The sequence below is a fragment of the Bos grunniens genome, chromosome 2, assembly GCF_055505025.1.
Source record: "Bos grunniens cultivar Pamir isolate PY7600 chromosome 2, Bosgru_T2T1.0, whole genome shotgun sequence".
Classification (NCBI taxonomy): domain Eukaryota; kingdom Metazoa; phylum Chordata; class Mammalia; order Artiodactyla; family Bovidae; genus Bos; species Bos grunniens.
Window position 1 is genome coordinate 80167648 of NC_141166.1, and position 18057 is coordinate 80185704.

Consider the following 18057-nt stretch of genomic DNA (forward strand, 5'->3'; position numbering starts at 1 on the left):
GGTGGATATTAGGTCTTAGCTTTTTCATGTGTAATTATGAGTAACGTGAAACATAAAATGATCCAACTTCTTGCTGCCACCATTCTACTTCAAAATCATTGTCTACAAAAGATTTAAAATGCTTTTCTTTTCCTTCCACCAGTGTTATACAATAAAGTGGTAGATTAAAAAAAAAAAGTTGTTCTCAACCAAATTGATCTTTACATTTAAATATTAAATTTGCTAATCATAGAAATGAAGAAAACAATAGGTATTAATCTAATTTAATTACCAATATTGTTTTTTCAGATTCAACAGCAGTAAAATTTTTTCAAATGTGTCATACATTGCAGTATTAGTCTAGGCTTAAGACACATACAGCTATAGTCCCATACTGTACTATTTTGGATGAAATTACATCTAAGCAAAAATTTTACCACAAGCTTTTAGATGAGTGGGATTTATATTCCCCTAAATCAAGGAGATCCAACCAGTCCATTCTGAAGGAGATCAGCCCTGGGATCTCTTCAGAAAGAATGATGCTAAATCTGAAACTCTAGTACTTTGGCCACCTCATGCGAAGAGTTGACTCGTTGGAAAAGACTCTGATGCTGGGAGGGATTGGGGGCAGGAGGAGAAAGGGACAACAGAGGATGAGATGGCTGGATGGCATCACTGACTCGATGGACATGAGTTTGGGTGAACTCCAGGAGTTGGTGATGGACAGGAAGGCCTGATGTGCTGCGATTCATGGGGTCGCAAAGAGTCAGACAAGACTGAATGACTGAACTGAACTGAACTGAAATCCACAAATCAATGACTTTGATTTCTCCCTAAGCATTTAATAAAAGAGACAGTCTTTTAAATTAAAAAGTTAAAGAAGAAGTAAACTAACTTTTTGTTACAGAGGTAAGTCAAGTTTATATGAAAGAACAAGTCCATTTCTATATCTTTAAAATATTACATCTTTTTTGTCTTTAATAAAGAAGCAAAAATAAAGTGGGGAAAAAAATAAATTTCCAGGAAAGTCATTCTTATCTGAACTGGGAATGGTGAATATTTGGAACCAAGTCAGTGAAAGTACATAAAATTTAAAATAAAATGTCTACTTGTTCTAATTGAGCATAATAGAAAGACAATTTGAAAGTCTTATAAAAAAAAAAGTCCTGATAAGTTTTAGGAGCACATGATAATGGCTCTAATCATTTTTTTTTAACATCTTCCATGATATTAAGACTAAGTTTACATTTTAGGGATTTTTTAATCTAACTTTTAATTTTTCCGAGATCCTTCTACTAGTTCCCTTATTTCCACTGTGGTCTAAAAAGAAGATGGAAAATGGCAGAAACAAAATCCTATGAGAACTGGCCATAATACCAATGTGATATTTAAGAGAGAAGACCTGGAGAAGAGAAATAAATTATGTTTTCAGAAAGGGAGAAAGAGATTTTGTAGCTTTCATGTTATAGCAAAGTTGAGATTTGTAAGGTAGTAATAACAAGCAAGTGTGCAATACCCTATTCTTGATTTAAGAGGTGATAAAAGGGGTCCAAAAAGAAGCTAAAGATATTTACCACTATGTCTAATTTATTTAAAAAAAAATTTTAAGTAATTTCTGAGAGAGGTTACCTATAAAACATTTTGGATATTAGTCTATGTTAAAGTTATTTTTACACATATATGTGCTTCTGTGTGAGTTTTTGTGCTCAGGTACTAGGTCCTGTCAGACTCTTTGTGACACCGGGATTATAGCTCACAAGGCTCCTTTGTCTATGGGATTTCCCAGGCAAGAATATTGGAGTGTGCTGAAGATCCCTTCTCCATAAGATCTTCCCAACCCAGGGATTGAACCTGCATCTCCTACTTGGTAGGCAGATTCTTCACCACTGAGCCACTCGGTTTCTCCCACATACATATCATTCCAATCCTAAAGAAAGGCAATGCCAAAGAATGGTCAAACTACCGCACAATTGCACTCATCTCACATGCTAGTAAAGTGATGTTCAAAATTCTCCAAGCCAGGCTTCAGCAATACATGAACTTCTAGATGTTCAAGCTGGTTTTAGAAAAGGCAAATGAACCAGAGATCAAACTGCCAACATCTGCTGGATCATCGAAAAAGCAAGAGAGTTCCAGAAAAACATCCATTTCTGCTTTATTGACTATGCCAAAGCCTTTGACTGTGTGGATCACAATAAACTGTGGAAAATTCTGAAAGAGATGGGAATACCAGACCACCTGATCTGCCTCTTGAGAAACCTGTATGCAGGTCAGGAAGCAACAGTTAGAACTGGACATGGAACAACAGACTGGTTCCAAATAGGAAAAGGAGTACATCAAGGCTGTATATTGTCACCCTGTTTATTTAACTTATATGCAGAGTACATCATGAGAAATGCTGGGCTGGAAGAAACACAAGCTGGAATCAAGATTGCTGGGAGAAATATCAATAACCTCAGATATGCAGATGACACCACTCTTATGGCAGAAAGTGAAGAGGAACTCAAAAGCCTCTTGATGAAAGTGAAAGAGGAGAATGAAAAAGTTGGTTTAAAGCTCAACATTCAAAAAACGAAGATCATGGCATCTAGTCCCATCACTTCATGGGAAATAGATGGGGAAACAGTGGAAACAGTGCTAGACTTTGTTTCATGGGGCTCCAAAATCAGTGTAGATGGTGATTGCAGCCATGAAATAAAAGATGCTTACTCCTTGGAAGGAAAGTTATGACAAACTTAGATAGCATATTAAAAAGCAGAGACATTACTTTGCCAACAAAGGTCCATCTAGTCAAGGCTATAGTTTTTCCAGTGGTCATGTATGGATGTGAGAATTGGACTGTGAAGAAAGCTGAGCTCCGAAGACTTGATGTTTTTGAACTGTGGTGTTGTAGAAGACTCTTGAGAGTCCCATGGACTTCAAGGAGGTCCAACCAGTCCATTCTAAAGGAGATCAGTCCTAGGTGTTCTTTGGAAGGACTGATGTTGAAGCTGAAACTCTAACACTTTGGCCACCTCATGTGAAGATTTGACTCATTGGAAAAGAGTCTGATGCTGGGGGTTGGGGGGGTTGGAGGCAGGAGGAGAAGGGGACGACAGAGGATGAGATGGCTGGATGGCATCACTGACTCGATGGACATGAGTTTGAGTGAACTCTGGGAGTTGGTGATAGACAGGATGGCCTGGCATGCTGTGATTCATGGGGTTGCAAAGAGTCAGACATGACTGAGCAACTGAACTGAACTGATATATATATATATATATATATATACATACACATACACACACACACACACATACACACAGTTATTTATGAGTGTTAGCAAGATAATGTGTCAAGGAATTGAACAATAGTCCTTAAATTTTTAATCTATCTCATTTAATTAGAGATCTTTTGTTGGCCAAGGACAAAGAATTTGCTGAGTGGATCAAATAATTATGACTGTACCAGACCAGTATGTACTTCTTTATTTTTCTGTTTAGTCAGAAACTGCCACAATCTGAGAGGATCTAGAAGTAACATAAATAAGCTTTTGTATATCAAATAATATGGTATTAAACCAAACTCATGTAATTTTACATGCCCTTCTCTTGGAGGGAAAAATGAAAAGCATTCATTTTTAAAAGAAATTAATTAATACATATTTGTAAGGTACCTCCCTTGCACCACACACTGTCAGGTCCTAGTATGTAACAAAGATTGAAACAGATCATGTTCCTACTCTCATGGTACGTCCTACTCACCCACCACACAGTTGACTGAATCAGAATATAGATTATGCTTCTTGCATTTAATATTGGGCCTAAAACATTTGTGAAAAGAGAACTTAATACCATAACATAGGTTAGAGTATTAAAAATGGTATGCATTCATATCTTCACTCATTCAACACATAGTTAGTCTTGAGGAGAGTGGTGTAAGACGGCGGAGCAGAAGGACATGTACTTATCTTCTCCTGCAAGAACTCCAAAACTACAATTCACTGCTGAAAAACCATCAGTTGGAGAATGTTAGATCCCACCAAAAAAGATACCCCAAGTCCAAGGGCAAAGGAGAAACTCCAACAAGATGGTAGGAGGAGAGAAATCACAATTAGAATCAAACCCGTTAACCACCAGAGACTCTCAGAGGGCTCAAACCTTGTGTACCAGGACCCTGAGACCCCACAGAGACTAAGCTAGAACTGTGTTTGAATGTCTCCTGCAAAGGTACAGTTCAGCAGTGAGCCGCTGCAGGGCCAGGGGCTCTGGGTGCAGCAGACCTGGGTATGGCATCAGCCCTCTTGGAGGAGGTCGCCATTAACCCCACCATAGAGCCACTAGAACTTACATAGAACTGGGGAAACAGGCTCTTGGAGGGCACAAACATAACTTTGTGTGTACCAGAACCCAGGAGAAAGGAGCAATGACCCCGTAAGAGGCTGACCCCGACTTGCCCATGAGTGTCTAGGAGTCTCCGGCAGAGGCATGGGTTGACAGTGCTCTGCTGAGGGGTCAGGGGCAATGAGTGAAGCAGTACATGCATGGGGCCTTTTGCAGGAGGTCACCATTGTCTTCATTACCTCCACCATAGTTTGGCCTCAGGTCAAATAACAAGGATGGAAGACAGCCCCACCCGCCAATAGAAAATTGGATTAAAGTTTTACTGAGCATGGCCCTGCCCATAAGAACAAGACCCAGTTTCCCCCAGTCATTCTCCCATCAGGAAGCCTCCATAAGCCTCTTATCCTTATCCATCAGAGGGCAGAGGGAATGAAAACCACAATCACAGAAAACTAACCAATTTGATCACATGGACCACAGCCCTGTCTAGCTTAGTGAAACTATGAGCCATGCCATGTAGAGCCACCCAAGATGGACGGGTCTTGGTGGACAGTCCTGACAAAACATGGTCCACTGGAGAAGGGAATGGCAAACCACTTCAGTATTCTTGCCTTGAGAACCCCATGAACAGTACGAAAATGAAAAAAGGAATGACACTGAAAGATGAACTCCCCATGTCAGTAGGTGCCCAATATGCTACTTGAGAAGAGTGGAGAAATTGCTTCAGAAAGAATGAAGAGACGGAGCCAAAGCACAAACAACATACAGTTGTGGATGTGATGGGTGATGGAAGTAAAGCCTGATGCTATAAAGAGCAATATTGCATAGGAACCTGGAATGTTAGGTCTACGAATCAAGGCAAATTGGAAGTAATCAAACAGAAGATGGCAAGAGTGAACATCAACATCGTCTTAGGAATCAATGAACTAAAATGGACTGGAATTGGTGAATGTAACTCAGATGAACACTATATCTACTACTGTGGGCAAGAATCCCTTAGAAGAAATAAAGTAGCCATCATACTCAATAAGAGTCAAAAATGCAGTACTTGCATGCGATCTCAAAAATGACAGAATGATCTCTGTTCACTTCCAAGGCAAACCATTCAATATCACAATAATCCAAGTCTATTCCCCGACCAGTAATGCTGAAGAAGCTGAAGTTGAACGGTTCTATGAAGGCCTACAAGACCTTCTAGAAATAATACCCAAAAAAGTTGTCCTCGTCTTTATAGGAGGAATGCAAAAGTAGGAAGTCAAGAGCTACCTGGAGTAACAGGCAAATTTAACCTTGGGGTACAAAACAAAACAGGTCAAAGGCTAACAGAGTTTTGCCAAGAGAATGCACTGGTCATAACAAACACCCTTTTCCAACAACACAAGAAAAGACTCTACACATGGACATCACCAGATGGTCAAACCAAATCAGATTGATCATATTCTTTCCAGCCAAAGATGGAGAAGCTCTATACAGTCAGCAAAGACAAGACCAGGAGCTGACTGTGGCTTAGATCATGAACTTCTTATTGCCAAATTCAGACTGAAAGTAAAGAAATTGGGGAAAACCACTAGACCATTCAGGTATGACCTAAAGCAAATCCCTTACATTTGTAGAGTGGAAGTGAGGAATAGATTCAAGGGATCAGATTTGATAGGCAGAATGCCTGAAGAACTACGGATGGGGCTTCCTGACATTGTACAGGAGGCAGTGATCAAGATCATCCCCAAGAAAAAGAAATGCAAAAAGGCAGAATGGTTGTCTGAGGAGGCCTTACAAATATCTGAAAAAAAGAAGAGAGGTGAAGGGCAAAGGAGAAAAAAGATAGATATACCCATTTGAATGCAGAGTTCCAAAGAATAGCAAGGAGAGATAAGAAAGCATTCCTCAGTGATCAATGCAAAGAAATAGAGGAAAATATTAGCATGGGAAAGACTAGAGATTTCTTCAAGAAAATTAGAGATACAAAGGGAACTTGTCATGCAAAGATGGACACAAAAAAGGACAGAAATTTTATGGACCTAAGAGAAGCATAAGATATTGAGAAGAGGTGGCAAGAATACAACTAAACTAAAAAGATCTTCATGGCTTACCTCTAGAAAACCACAATGGTGTGATTACTCACCTAGAGCCAGACATCCTGGAATGTGAAGTCAAGCAGGTCTTAGAAAGCATCACTACAAAGCTAGTGGAGGTGATGGAATTCCAATTGAGCTATTTCAAATCTTAAAAGATGATGCTGTGAAAGTGCTGCACTTAATATGCCAGCAAATTTGGCAAACTCAGCAGTGGCCACAAGACTGAAAAAGGTCAGTTTTTACTCCAGTCCCAAAGAAAGGCAATGCCAAAGAATGTTCAAACTACCACACAATTGCACTCATCTCACACACTAGCAAATTAATACTCAAAATTCTCCAACCCAGGTTTCAACAGTACGTGAGCTGTGAGCTTCCAGATGTTCAAGCTGGATTTAGAAAAGTCAGAGGAACCAGAGATCAAATTGCCAGCATCCGTTGGATCATCAAAAAAGCAAAAGAGTTCCAGAAAAACATCTACTTCTGATTTATTGACTACACCAAAGCCTTTGACTGTGTGGATCACAACAAATTGTGGAAAATTCTTCAAGAGATGGAAATACCCGACCACCTGATCTGCCTTCTGAAATCTGCACACAGGTCAAGAAGCAACAGTTAAAACTGGACATGAAACAAAAGACTGGTTTCAAATTGGGAACAGAGTACGTCAAGGCTATATACTGTCACCCTGCTTATTTAACTTATATGCTCATGTGAAATGCTGGGCCCGATGAAGCACAAGCTGGAATCAAGATTGCTGGGAGAAATATCATAACCTCAGATATGCAGATGACATCACCCTTATGGCAGAAAGTGAAGAAGAACAAAAGAGCCTCCTGATGAAAGTGAAAGAGGAGAGTGAAAAAGTTGGCTTAAAACTCAACATTCAGAAAACGAAGATCATGGCATCCAGTCCCATCACTTCATGACATCCAGTCTCATCACTTCATGACAAATAGATGGGGAAACAATGGAAACAATGAGAGACTTTATTTTTTGAGGCCCCAAAATCACTGTGGATGGGAACTTCAGCCATGAAATTAAAAGACACTTGCTCCTTGGAAAAGCTATGACCAACCTAGACAGCATGTAAAAAAGCAGAGATTTTACTTTGCCAACAAAGGTCCATCTAGTCAAAGCTATGGTTTTTCCAGTAGTCATGTATGGATGTGAGATTTGGACTATAAAGAAAGTTGAGCACCAAAGATTTGATGCTTTTGAACTGTGGTGCTTGAAAAGACTTTTGAGAATCCCTTGGACTGCAAAGAGATCCAACCAGTCAATCCTAAAGGAAGTCAGTCCTGAATATTCATTGGACGGACTGATGCTGAAGCTGAAACTCCAATACTCTGGCCACTTGATTCAAACAATTGACTCATTAGAAAAGACCCTGATGCTGGGAAAGATTGAAGGTAGGAGGAGAAGGGGATGACAGAGGATGAGATCATTGGATGGCATCACCAATTTGATGGATATGATTTTGAGTAATCTCTGGGAGTTGGTGATGGACAGGGGAGTCTGACATGCTGCAATCCATGGAGTCACAAAGATTTGGACAAGACTCAGTGACTAAACATATACTAATTATAGGTAATATTCCACAGGGGATATATCAAGAATATTCGTAATGGTGTTGGTTTAAGCTATTTATGATCTTGTTGGGCACATAGATTATACATTAAAGCATTAACGAGTCAATGATTATATATCATTAAAGCAATAGGTGATTGAGAACCAAGTATGGAGATAAGCAGTGCTTTCGATGCCCAGAGAATTGAGGTATTCTTTTGATTTTGGAAAGTAAGCAATGGCAGTGCTGGTGGTAAATAAACACAGGGCTACCTGGGTGGTGTGCCTATACAATCAGATAGTACAATTCTAACCTTTAAATGCACAGGAGTTAGATAAAGGGATAGAGACGTTTATATCTACTCCTACTGCTGTTCATGATACTAGTATCACTTACACTCTATTGAGTACAGAGCATAACCAAATGCACTGTATCCTAGTGCACATAGTCCTCATGTTTGTGTAAAGGAAAAATCGCGTTTTCTGTTAACCCTAGATGTAAATAATAAGACATTACACTTGGAGTGAAAAAGAGGTATTATTATAGTTACTGATTTCAGTTTCATAACTTTGGAGTCAGGGCAAATATTTATAAACATACACCAAGGAAAGAGATAATATAGGTATACATAAACCTATGATGTTTCTAAGGAACCATAAGCAATTAATGTACTTGTATGGAAGGAAATCTTATAAAATATATTTGGATAAGTGCACATTTTCTCTAGCATATTAATATAATGTATATATATATATATGTGTGTGTATATATATACAGAATGATCACCAACTTTCCCTTGTTACTTTCTAGTATTATGATATTCATGAAATCTAAATTATCTATTATTTCCTAAAAATCTTCTGATATTATTTTTTATTTATTTGTATATCAGTAACATTTGGCTTGCATTACTGAAGTTATTAATCACTATAAATTTAAGACAGATGAAAAGATAATAGAGATATTTCTCCTTGATGGAATAAAATCCTCCCTAATAATACAAGACTAGCATTTCCAATACTAGGAAATTCAATAAGCAGGTGCTCAATAGATACAGCAATAGATTTTACATGTAGCATATGGATTTTTAAAAATCTTTTAGAATTTGAACATATAAAATGAGAATACTAGTCAACAAAGTATACTAAATGATATTTATAAACATGGATAAAAATTTTAAAAAAATTGATATTCAGGAGTTATGGGCTTCCCTGGTGGCTCACACAGTAAAGAATCCACCTGCAATGTGGGAGACCTGAGTTCAATCCCTGGGTTGGAAGATCCCCTGGAGGAGTGAGTTATGGTGGATATATCTTATGTCTTATACAAGATACAAATGTAAGGTTTTAGTATTAATACATGGCTTATTATTCCTATAGTTATTCTTAGCCTCTTAGATACTCAAGAAATTATACCAATTAATTTACATTGGTTTTAATATCTGATTTAAATGAATTATATCAATTCTCCATAAGGTAAATATTGTCACATGCAATTTACAAGTGAGGACTTCAGTGCTCAAAGTTTATATAGGTTGCTAAATTTTAACACAAGCCAATTAAATTCAAGGCTAAGACTCTACTACTCTGTATTTATTCTGTGTAAGGCACTATGCTATGTCCAATTGGGTATATTATCTTCCTTTTGAAACTTTTCTGTCAACTACTGTGACACTGAATTCTGTTGCTTTGCTCCTATTGCTCAAACACCTCTGTTGTCTGCACTTTTGACCTTAACTCTTCTAAACATAACCATCTCACACATTTCTGCCCTTTCTGCCCTAGGAAGCTTCTTTGTTTCACAGTCAGACGCGACTGAGCGACTTCACTTTCACTTTTCGCTTTCATGCATTGGAGAAGGCAATGGCAACCCATTCCCGTGTTCTTGCCTGGAGAATCCCAGGGATGGGGGAGCCTGGTGGGCTGCCGTCTATGGGGTCACACAGAGTCGGACACAACTGAAGCGACTTAGCAGCAGCAGCAGCAGCATCCCTCTTAACAACTCCAGCAAGTTTCAGTTATCAACTTTCTGTTGCTAATTCCCCAAACTAAGTGTCTAGTTCTGCTTTGAGCTCCAGAACTAAGACTTCCAATAATCTGTGAGATAGCTTCATCTGAGGATTTCCGAGGTGGTGCTAGTTATAAAAAAAATCTGCCTACCAATGCAGGAGATGCAAGAGACATGGGTTCGATTCCTGGGTCAGGAAGATTCCCTGGATTAGGAAATGGCACTCCACTCTAGTATTTTTGCCAGAAAAATTTCATGGATAGAGGAGCATGGTGTGCTACACTCCATGTGGCTGCAAAGAGCAGAACGACTGAGTACAAACACACATACACACACACACACACACCTCCATCTCATTGATTTAGGTTGGCCATGTCTACAACTGCAACACATGATAACCAGGGAATAGCATTCCTTTCATAAACAAACTTCCCAAGAACCCCTGTCTCAGGCTCCCTCCTAAGGATCTCAGACTGGCAATTCTATACATTGCTTCCTGAGTCATATTTTAAAATGAAAACAATGTCATGTATACTATGACTATGACTTCCTGGAGAAGGAAATAGCAACCCACTCCAGTATCCTTGCCTGGAGAATCCCATGGACAGAGGAGCCTGGTAGGCCACAGTCCACGGGGTCGCAAAGAGTCGGACATGACTGAGCGACTTCACTCAGTCACTCACTTACTCATACTATGATTATGAAAGTGAAAGTAAGTGAAAGTCACTCAATCATGTCTGACCCCATGGACTTACAGTCTTCAGGCCAGAATACTGGAGTGGGTAGCCTTTCCCTTCTCCAGGAGATCTTCCCAACCCAGGGATCAAACCCAGGTCTCCCTCATTGCAGGCAGATTCTTTACCAGCTAAGCCACAAGGGAAACCCAAGAATACTGTGGAGTGGGTAGCCTATCCCTTCTCTAACGAATCTTCCCGATCCAGAAATCAAACTGGGGTCTCCTGCATTGCAGGTGGATTCTTTACCAAGTGAACTATTAGGGAAGCCTTTACGATGACTATGTAAGATGTTAAATCAGACATTTTTTTTTTAATCAACTGTCTGAATTTTATATAAGTCTAAAATTAGTCAAAAGTAAAAAAGTTCTTTAAAATTGTGTTTGAACAGATTATGCCACTTTCCTCAATATCCTCAAATGTCCCCCCCTTAAAGCCAGAACAGAATCTAATCCTTATCAGAGTGTTTCAGGTCCTAGATGATCTGCCTCTGGTCAGCTTGTCATTCCCACTTATCCTGTTCTCCATATGCTCATGTGGAGCACACGCTCATGAGAATATGAGCACGTGAGGATAAGCTTATATGCTCAGTCTCCAGTTGCTCATATGCTTCAAGGCATACAATCATCCCATGGTATCCACAGGACATTGGTTATAGGATCCTCTGTGGGTACTAGAACCCACTGATGCTCAAGTCTTTTACATAAAATGGCATATTACACTCAGCCCTCGGAATCAGCAGCTTCAGCAAATTCAACCCACCATGGATATGGAGGGCCCACTGTCCTAACATCACTGCTGTTTTCCTCACGTGCTAGATTCATTCCTAACTCATGACTTACACTCTTTCTGCTTGGACAGCTCTTTCCTCACATAATCACATAGCTTGCTCTCTATCTTTATTCAGTTATCTTCTCATATATCACCTTTCTAGAGATGACGTCTCTGATAATCATAACTAAAATAGTACTCTCTCAAACTAGGCATCCCTCATGTTTTTTTTTCCCTATATTTTTTTTTTTACATACATCTGACATGATGTATCCTACATGTTCTATCCTATATAGGAAGGTCAGTTTCACGAGAATCGGAATTCTCTCAACAAGGGCAGGAACTATTTCTTCAGCATTTGGAACAATTTCTGCCACCAGGTGAGTCTTTAATTAGTGTTTGTTAAATCACTGACAAGAGACACATCTATATAAATTAACTCAATCCCAAGCGTTCCTACCTTCTGTATGGGTAAAAACAATCTATTTGGAGGAAAAGGCAGTAGGTACATTGAAAGTAAATATATATATATACACACACCAAATATAAAGTTTCTACTGTGAAAGGGACTGCAAAGCCTCACTGTTAAATAACATGTGCTATAGAAAATGTATGCTGTCCTTCTGATGCAGATGTAGTGGGTGAGTGGGGAGGGAGCAAAAATCTCTGAGGCTTCTACATTGTGAAAATGTTTTATTGAGGAAGGACTAAATTTAGACCTTACAAGACTGATAAAATTCAGGGACTTCCCTGGTGGTCTGGTGGTTAAAATTTGGTGCTTACAATGCAGGGGCTGTGGGTTTGATCCCTGGTTGGGGAACTAAGGCGCTTCCCAGGTGGCTCAGTGGTAAAGAATCAGCCTGCCAATGCAGGAGACATAAGAGACGCAGGCTTGATCCCTGGTTGGGGAAGATCCTCTGGAGAAGGAAATGGCAACCCACTCCAGTATTCTTGCCAGGAAAATTCCATGGGCAGAGAAGTCTGGTGTGCGACAGTTCATGGAATCACAAAGAGCCTCATGCAATTTAGTGACTGAGCACAGCACAGCGGGGAACCAAGCTTCCATATGCCATGAGGCCAAAAAAATTAGAAAAAAAAGAGCAAAAATAATTGGTAAGATTCAGCTAAGTTCATAGAAGTTGGAAGGGTACTGTACAAGAGGGATGTGAGAGGAAAAAGGCGTGGGAGAAAGAATAGGAATGCAAAAAAAAAAGCTGAGTTCTGAAGCAGTCTGGGAAGTACAGAGTGTGGACCGGTGATTTAGATGACGTGCTGGAAAGGAGATTTAAGCTAGACTGAAAGAAGCTGTGAATGTCTTTCATACCTCTCTTTCACAAAAATTATGTGCATATTACCATCTCTCTGTCCATTTAGTCTCTCATCCTCTAGCAGTTTACCATCTCTCCCAATATCATTAACATATAGCTGTAAAAACATCCTAATACAGTGCTATAAACTGTCAAAATTTCATGCAGGTGAAATCCTGATAGCCTTATAACTTAGGTAATTTTCAAATAACATCCCCATAATATCACCAAAAGTATGATAAGAACCTGAGTTTCAAGTTGGAAAACTATGACATGCAATGTTAATGACTTTTATAAAGTCATGCTATAAATTATTTTGTCTGCTTTCAAAAATGACTACATTGCCAAATGGAACCAGAAAGCATGGCAACATTGTAATATTTAGCTTAGTATTTCATGTCATTTTATATTATTGGAGTATAATTGCTTTACAATGTTTTGTTACTTTCTGCTGTACAACAACATGAATCAGCTATATATATATACACACATATTCTCTCCTTCTTGATCACTCCTTCCACCTCTCCCATCTCACCACTCTCAGTCATCACAGAGCACCGAGCTGAGCTCCCTGTGCTGTGCAGCAGCTTCCCACTAGTTATGTATTTTACACACGGTAATGTATAAATGTCAATGCTACTCTCTTAATTTGTCTCACCCTGCTATTTCATATTTTAGACAGTATGGGATACATGTCATACCTGTAGGTCTCTGTAAATTCTTTTGTACTAAAATTCTTCTCAGTGTACCATCCATGGCGGCCTCTTCTATGTGGGAGTGGTCCCCAACAACAGTCCAGTACATCATCCTGAAGAGATAGGTCAAGTTGATTAGCCTGGTGACAATGCTGGCATAGCCCCAAACAAGGTCTGAAAAGATCCTGTGCATTCGAATCACCTTAGAGTCCCTGATAAAGGGACTAACTCTAAATATGCAGAGTAAAGACCTCCAAGAGAGGGCTGTGGAATCAAGGTTTTAAATAGTCATGCACTAGTCCCTGATAGCTCAGCTGGTAAAGAACCCCCCTACAATGCAGGAGACCTGGGTTCAATCCCTGGGTTGGGAAACTTCCTGGAGAAGGGAAAGGCTACCCACTCCAGTATTCTGGCCTGGAGAATTCCATGGACTGTATAGTCTACGGGGTTGCAAAGCATCGGATACGACTGAGCGACTTTCACTCACTTACTCACACTAGTGTTAGTCTCTCAGTTGTGTCTGATTTTTTGCAATCCCATGAACTGTAGACCACCAGGCTCCTCTATCCATGGAATTCTCCAGGCAAGAATACTGAGGTGGGTGCCATTTCCTTCCCCAGGGGATCTTACTGATCCAGGAATCAATCCCAGGTTTCCTGCATTGCAGGCAGATTCTTTACCAACTGAGCTACAAGGGAAGCCCATATTTCCTACTAAAATTTTAGAGTTACTGTTTAACAGGATAAAATGTGGTTCACTTGATTCCCAAAGCTCAATTTTGAAAATTTCTTTAGAAGAAGAATATCCTAACACTTGAAACCATCTTCTTATTGTGACAGAATTCATTTTACTATGGTTGATACATCAGTATGTTTTCTTTTACGATAAAGTAACTATTTCCTCAAACAGAAATAATTTTCTAACTTAGAAGATACCACACTGCTTAATTCTATTAAGTAAACAATTGCTTCTTTTTACTCAGGATCTAATGGTCCACTTTATGGATGATTAGGAGTTTTATTTAACATTTCTCTATTTCTTTTTGGCCACTGCTTATAAATGAAAAATAAAATAATAAAAAATAAAAACAAATCAAGTAAAATAAAGGACATATTTGTATTACATTTTTAAAGTCTGTTTATACATATGCTTTCATTTTTTATTACCAGAAATAGCCAAAATCACTAATACTCTACACTTAAAATGGTTAAACATTATATATAACATCTCAAAAAATTAGTTTTAGATTAACAATAGTGGTTACACTTTTCACATCAGTTTCATTAATCTGAATGTATATACAACATATACAGACACTAAATGTATAAAGTACATTTATACAACTGTTCAGAGAAAAACACAAATTTTTCACCACCATTTGGTATGAAAAGAACATTCTTTTTTACAGAAGGAGTAGAGGGATTTTCACAAGTCTTGTGACTCTATGTTGAACGCTTATCCAAAAACAACACTATAGAAAACAGGTGGGACAATCTCTAAAAATGGATAGTCATATCAAGAAACATCAATAACCATGTTATTAACCTACCCTCTTTTAGGATTTACAGCAATGGCATAGGGTTCTCCAGCCATATTTGTTAGGAGTCTGGTACAGTTGGGGCCACTCAGCTGCCCTACGTTGATAGAGTACCTCAAACTGGTCCAGTGAGTAGTGTAATAACTGAACCAGTGCATTCGAGAATGGTCGGTCCAATAAATATTTCCAGCAACCCAGTCAACTGCAATGTCCCTGGGCCTTCTAAATTCAGGACACTAAAAGAAAACAAAACAACAAATCACAGTATTTGCAAAAGCAAATTGGTGGAGTTTTCTATATCTATATATTGAAATTATTTGGGAATCAAATATGATCAGGTATTAATTATAATATAGATTATTTGGGAATCAAATATGATCAGGTATTAATTATAATATAGATTTTTAAACATATTTTATTCTTACTTTTAATAGGTATATAATTTCACAAGTCCTAAGAATATAGTTCATTGGAATTTTACCTATCACTGCCCCTGTTTATGATACCACCCTTATGGCAGAAAGTGAAGAGGAACTCAAAAGCCTCTTGATGAAAGTGAAAGAGGAGAGTGAAAAAGTTGGCTTAAAGCTCAACATTCAGAAAACGAAGATCATGGCATCCAGTCCCATCACTTCATGGGAAATAGATGGGGAAACAGTGTCAGACTTTACTTTTTGGGCTCCAAAATCACTGCAGATGGTGAATTGCAGCCATGAAATTAAAAGACGCTTACTCCTTGGAAGGAAAGTTATGACAAACCTAGATAGCATATTCAAAAGCAGATACATTACTTTGCCAACCAAGGTCCGCCTAGTCAAGGCTATGGTTTTTCCTGTGGTCATGTATGGATGTGAGAGTTGGACTGTGAAGAAGGCTGAGTGCCGAAGAATTGATGCTTTTGAACTGTGGTGTTGGAGAAGACTCTTGAGAATCCCTGGGACTGCAAGGAGATCCAACCAGTCCATTCTGAAGGAGATCAGCCCTGGGATTTCTTTGGAAGGAATGATGCTAAAGCTGAAACTCCAATACTTTGGCCACCTCATGTGAAGAGTTGACTCATTGGAAAAGACTCTGATGCTGGGAGGGATTGGGGGCAGGAGGAGAAGGGGACGCCAGAGGATGAGATGGCTGGATGGCATCACCGACTCGATGGACGTGGGTTTGGGTGAACTCCAGGAGTTGGTGATGGACAGGGAGGCCTGGCATGCTGTGATTCATGGGGTCTCAAAGAGTCGGACACGACTGAAGGACTGAACTGGACTGAACTGAACTAGACTGAACTGCCCCTGTTTAACTACCACCCTGTTAGAATATTTCCAGAACTGTAGAAGGTTCACTTATGATGTCTACCAGTTAGTATTTCTCTTAGAATAAGCATAATAATAATGTCTAATGTCATAGATCAGTTTAAACAAATCCACATAAATATCATCGTACTCTTCAATGCCTGATTTTGATTCAACATCATGTCCATGTATCCATACTGTTGTGTATGTCAGTTTAATTGTTTTTATTTCTGGATAATATTTAATTTCATGAATAATATCAATTTGTTTACCATTTTACTGGTAATATATATTTTGTTTGTTAATAATTTTAGGCCATTACAATACAAATGATGAATATTCCTGTATGTATCTTTTGGTGGACATGAACTCTCATTTTATTGAATATTTAATAAGAAATAGAACTATTGAAGCTTAAGGTATACATATGTTTGCTTGAATAGATAGGGTTAGAATTTTCTTTCAAAGCATCTCTACCAATATGCACTCTTTTCAGCAATTTAATAAAGTTACAGTTGCTCTGCATCCTTACCATATATAATTTGATTTAAAATCGAAAAAGAATGTTAATACAAATAGGCACATTTAGAGAGATGCTATATTAAAACGTCTTTCGAGGAAAGTTACAAACTCTGTCATTTATATTAAATCTGCTAGCTTGGATTTTCTGTGTAATACTATATTACTGAATTATTGTGAGACAAAGGTAAAAGAGTTCATTGGGAATAGACAGCAAGGAAAATAACGTATGCTCTGTGCCCTTCAATTAACTTGATCACTTTGAGCTGAAGCTAGTGTAATAATTAATTTGACATGCTCAGGTTTATTGTGCATAGCCAAAAGTGAGAAGGAATTCTCAGGGGTATTATATCAAGACTAGAAACAATTATTTGAAGGTGATTATAACTAGACATGTCATCAATGTGTAAAAGCATCGTTAAGACCTGGTAACAAGTGGAAATGTGGGTTTTTAACAGATGACTGTTTTTTCTGTGTTTTACTAGTGAACACATTTTGTTAAATTGCGCTTGGGTTAAAAACAAACAGACTGAACTTCTCAAAAAGTACATGAGATGCCAAGAAATAAGAATTGCAAGTTGCCATCTGCTTTGTGATTACTGAGATCATAAGGAAGGAAAATATGGCTCAAATTAAACACAGAACCTTTAGAAATTTCTAATGGCCTTTATTATTAGTCTTTTAACTGATTGACTTAAAAACTAAACTTTTGAAATATTACAGTACCTTATTTCTCTACTCTAATTTTAAATACTACCCATCTACCCAGTGATATCTCATAGCTACCTAAAGTTAAATGAAAAGTACTCTGAAATACAACATTATCTAAACACTCCATACAAATAATATTTATAAATGGGTAAAATATAAAGATTTATCCTAGCCAAACCACAAAATAATTTTCAAGTGTTTCAGTATCATTTAACTTAAATGTAATTGCTGCTTTTGATTTGGCAGTATTTAAAAGTAAATTTATCAACAAATGGTATGGACATGTCAATGTAAATCTTAAATTTATAAACATGAGAGACAATAGGAGAAAATAACCATTATGAACTGTATAAAGCCTCTTGGAGCATATTTATCTTTTTTAATACCACTGGAGCAATCTTTTACCATGTACTTGTACAGCACGAACATAGAAGAATACCCTATTTTGCCTTTGGTGGTGGTTGGTGGTTTAGTTGCTAAGTTGTGTCCTACTCTTGAGACTCCATGGATTATAGACCATGAGGATCCTCTGTCCATGAGATTTCCC

The 18057-nt window shown here is 38.3% G+C and overlaps 1 protein-coding gene across 1 annotated transcript in view; it reads right to left on the minus strand.

Moving 5' to 3' along the window:
- LRP1B (LDL receptor related protein 1B) overlaps positions 1-18057 on the minus strand; it is a 2178569-nt gene that overhangs the window by 124451 nt on the left and 2036061 nt on the right. Inside the window, exons 78-79 of the mRNA XM_086368415.1 lie at positions 15007-15230; positions 13464-13570 (exon numbers count right to left, since the gene is read on the minus strand). Of these exons, the coding sequence (XP_086224541.1) occupies positions 13464-13570; positions 15007-15230 (331 nt within the window). The remainder of the gene's footprint in view (positions 1-13463; positions 13571-15006; positions 15231-18057) is intronic.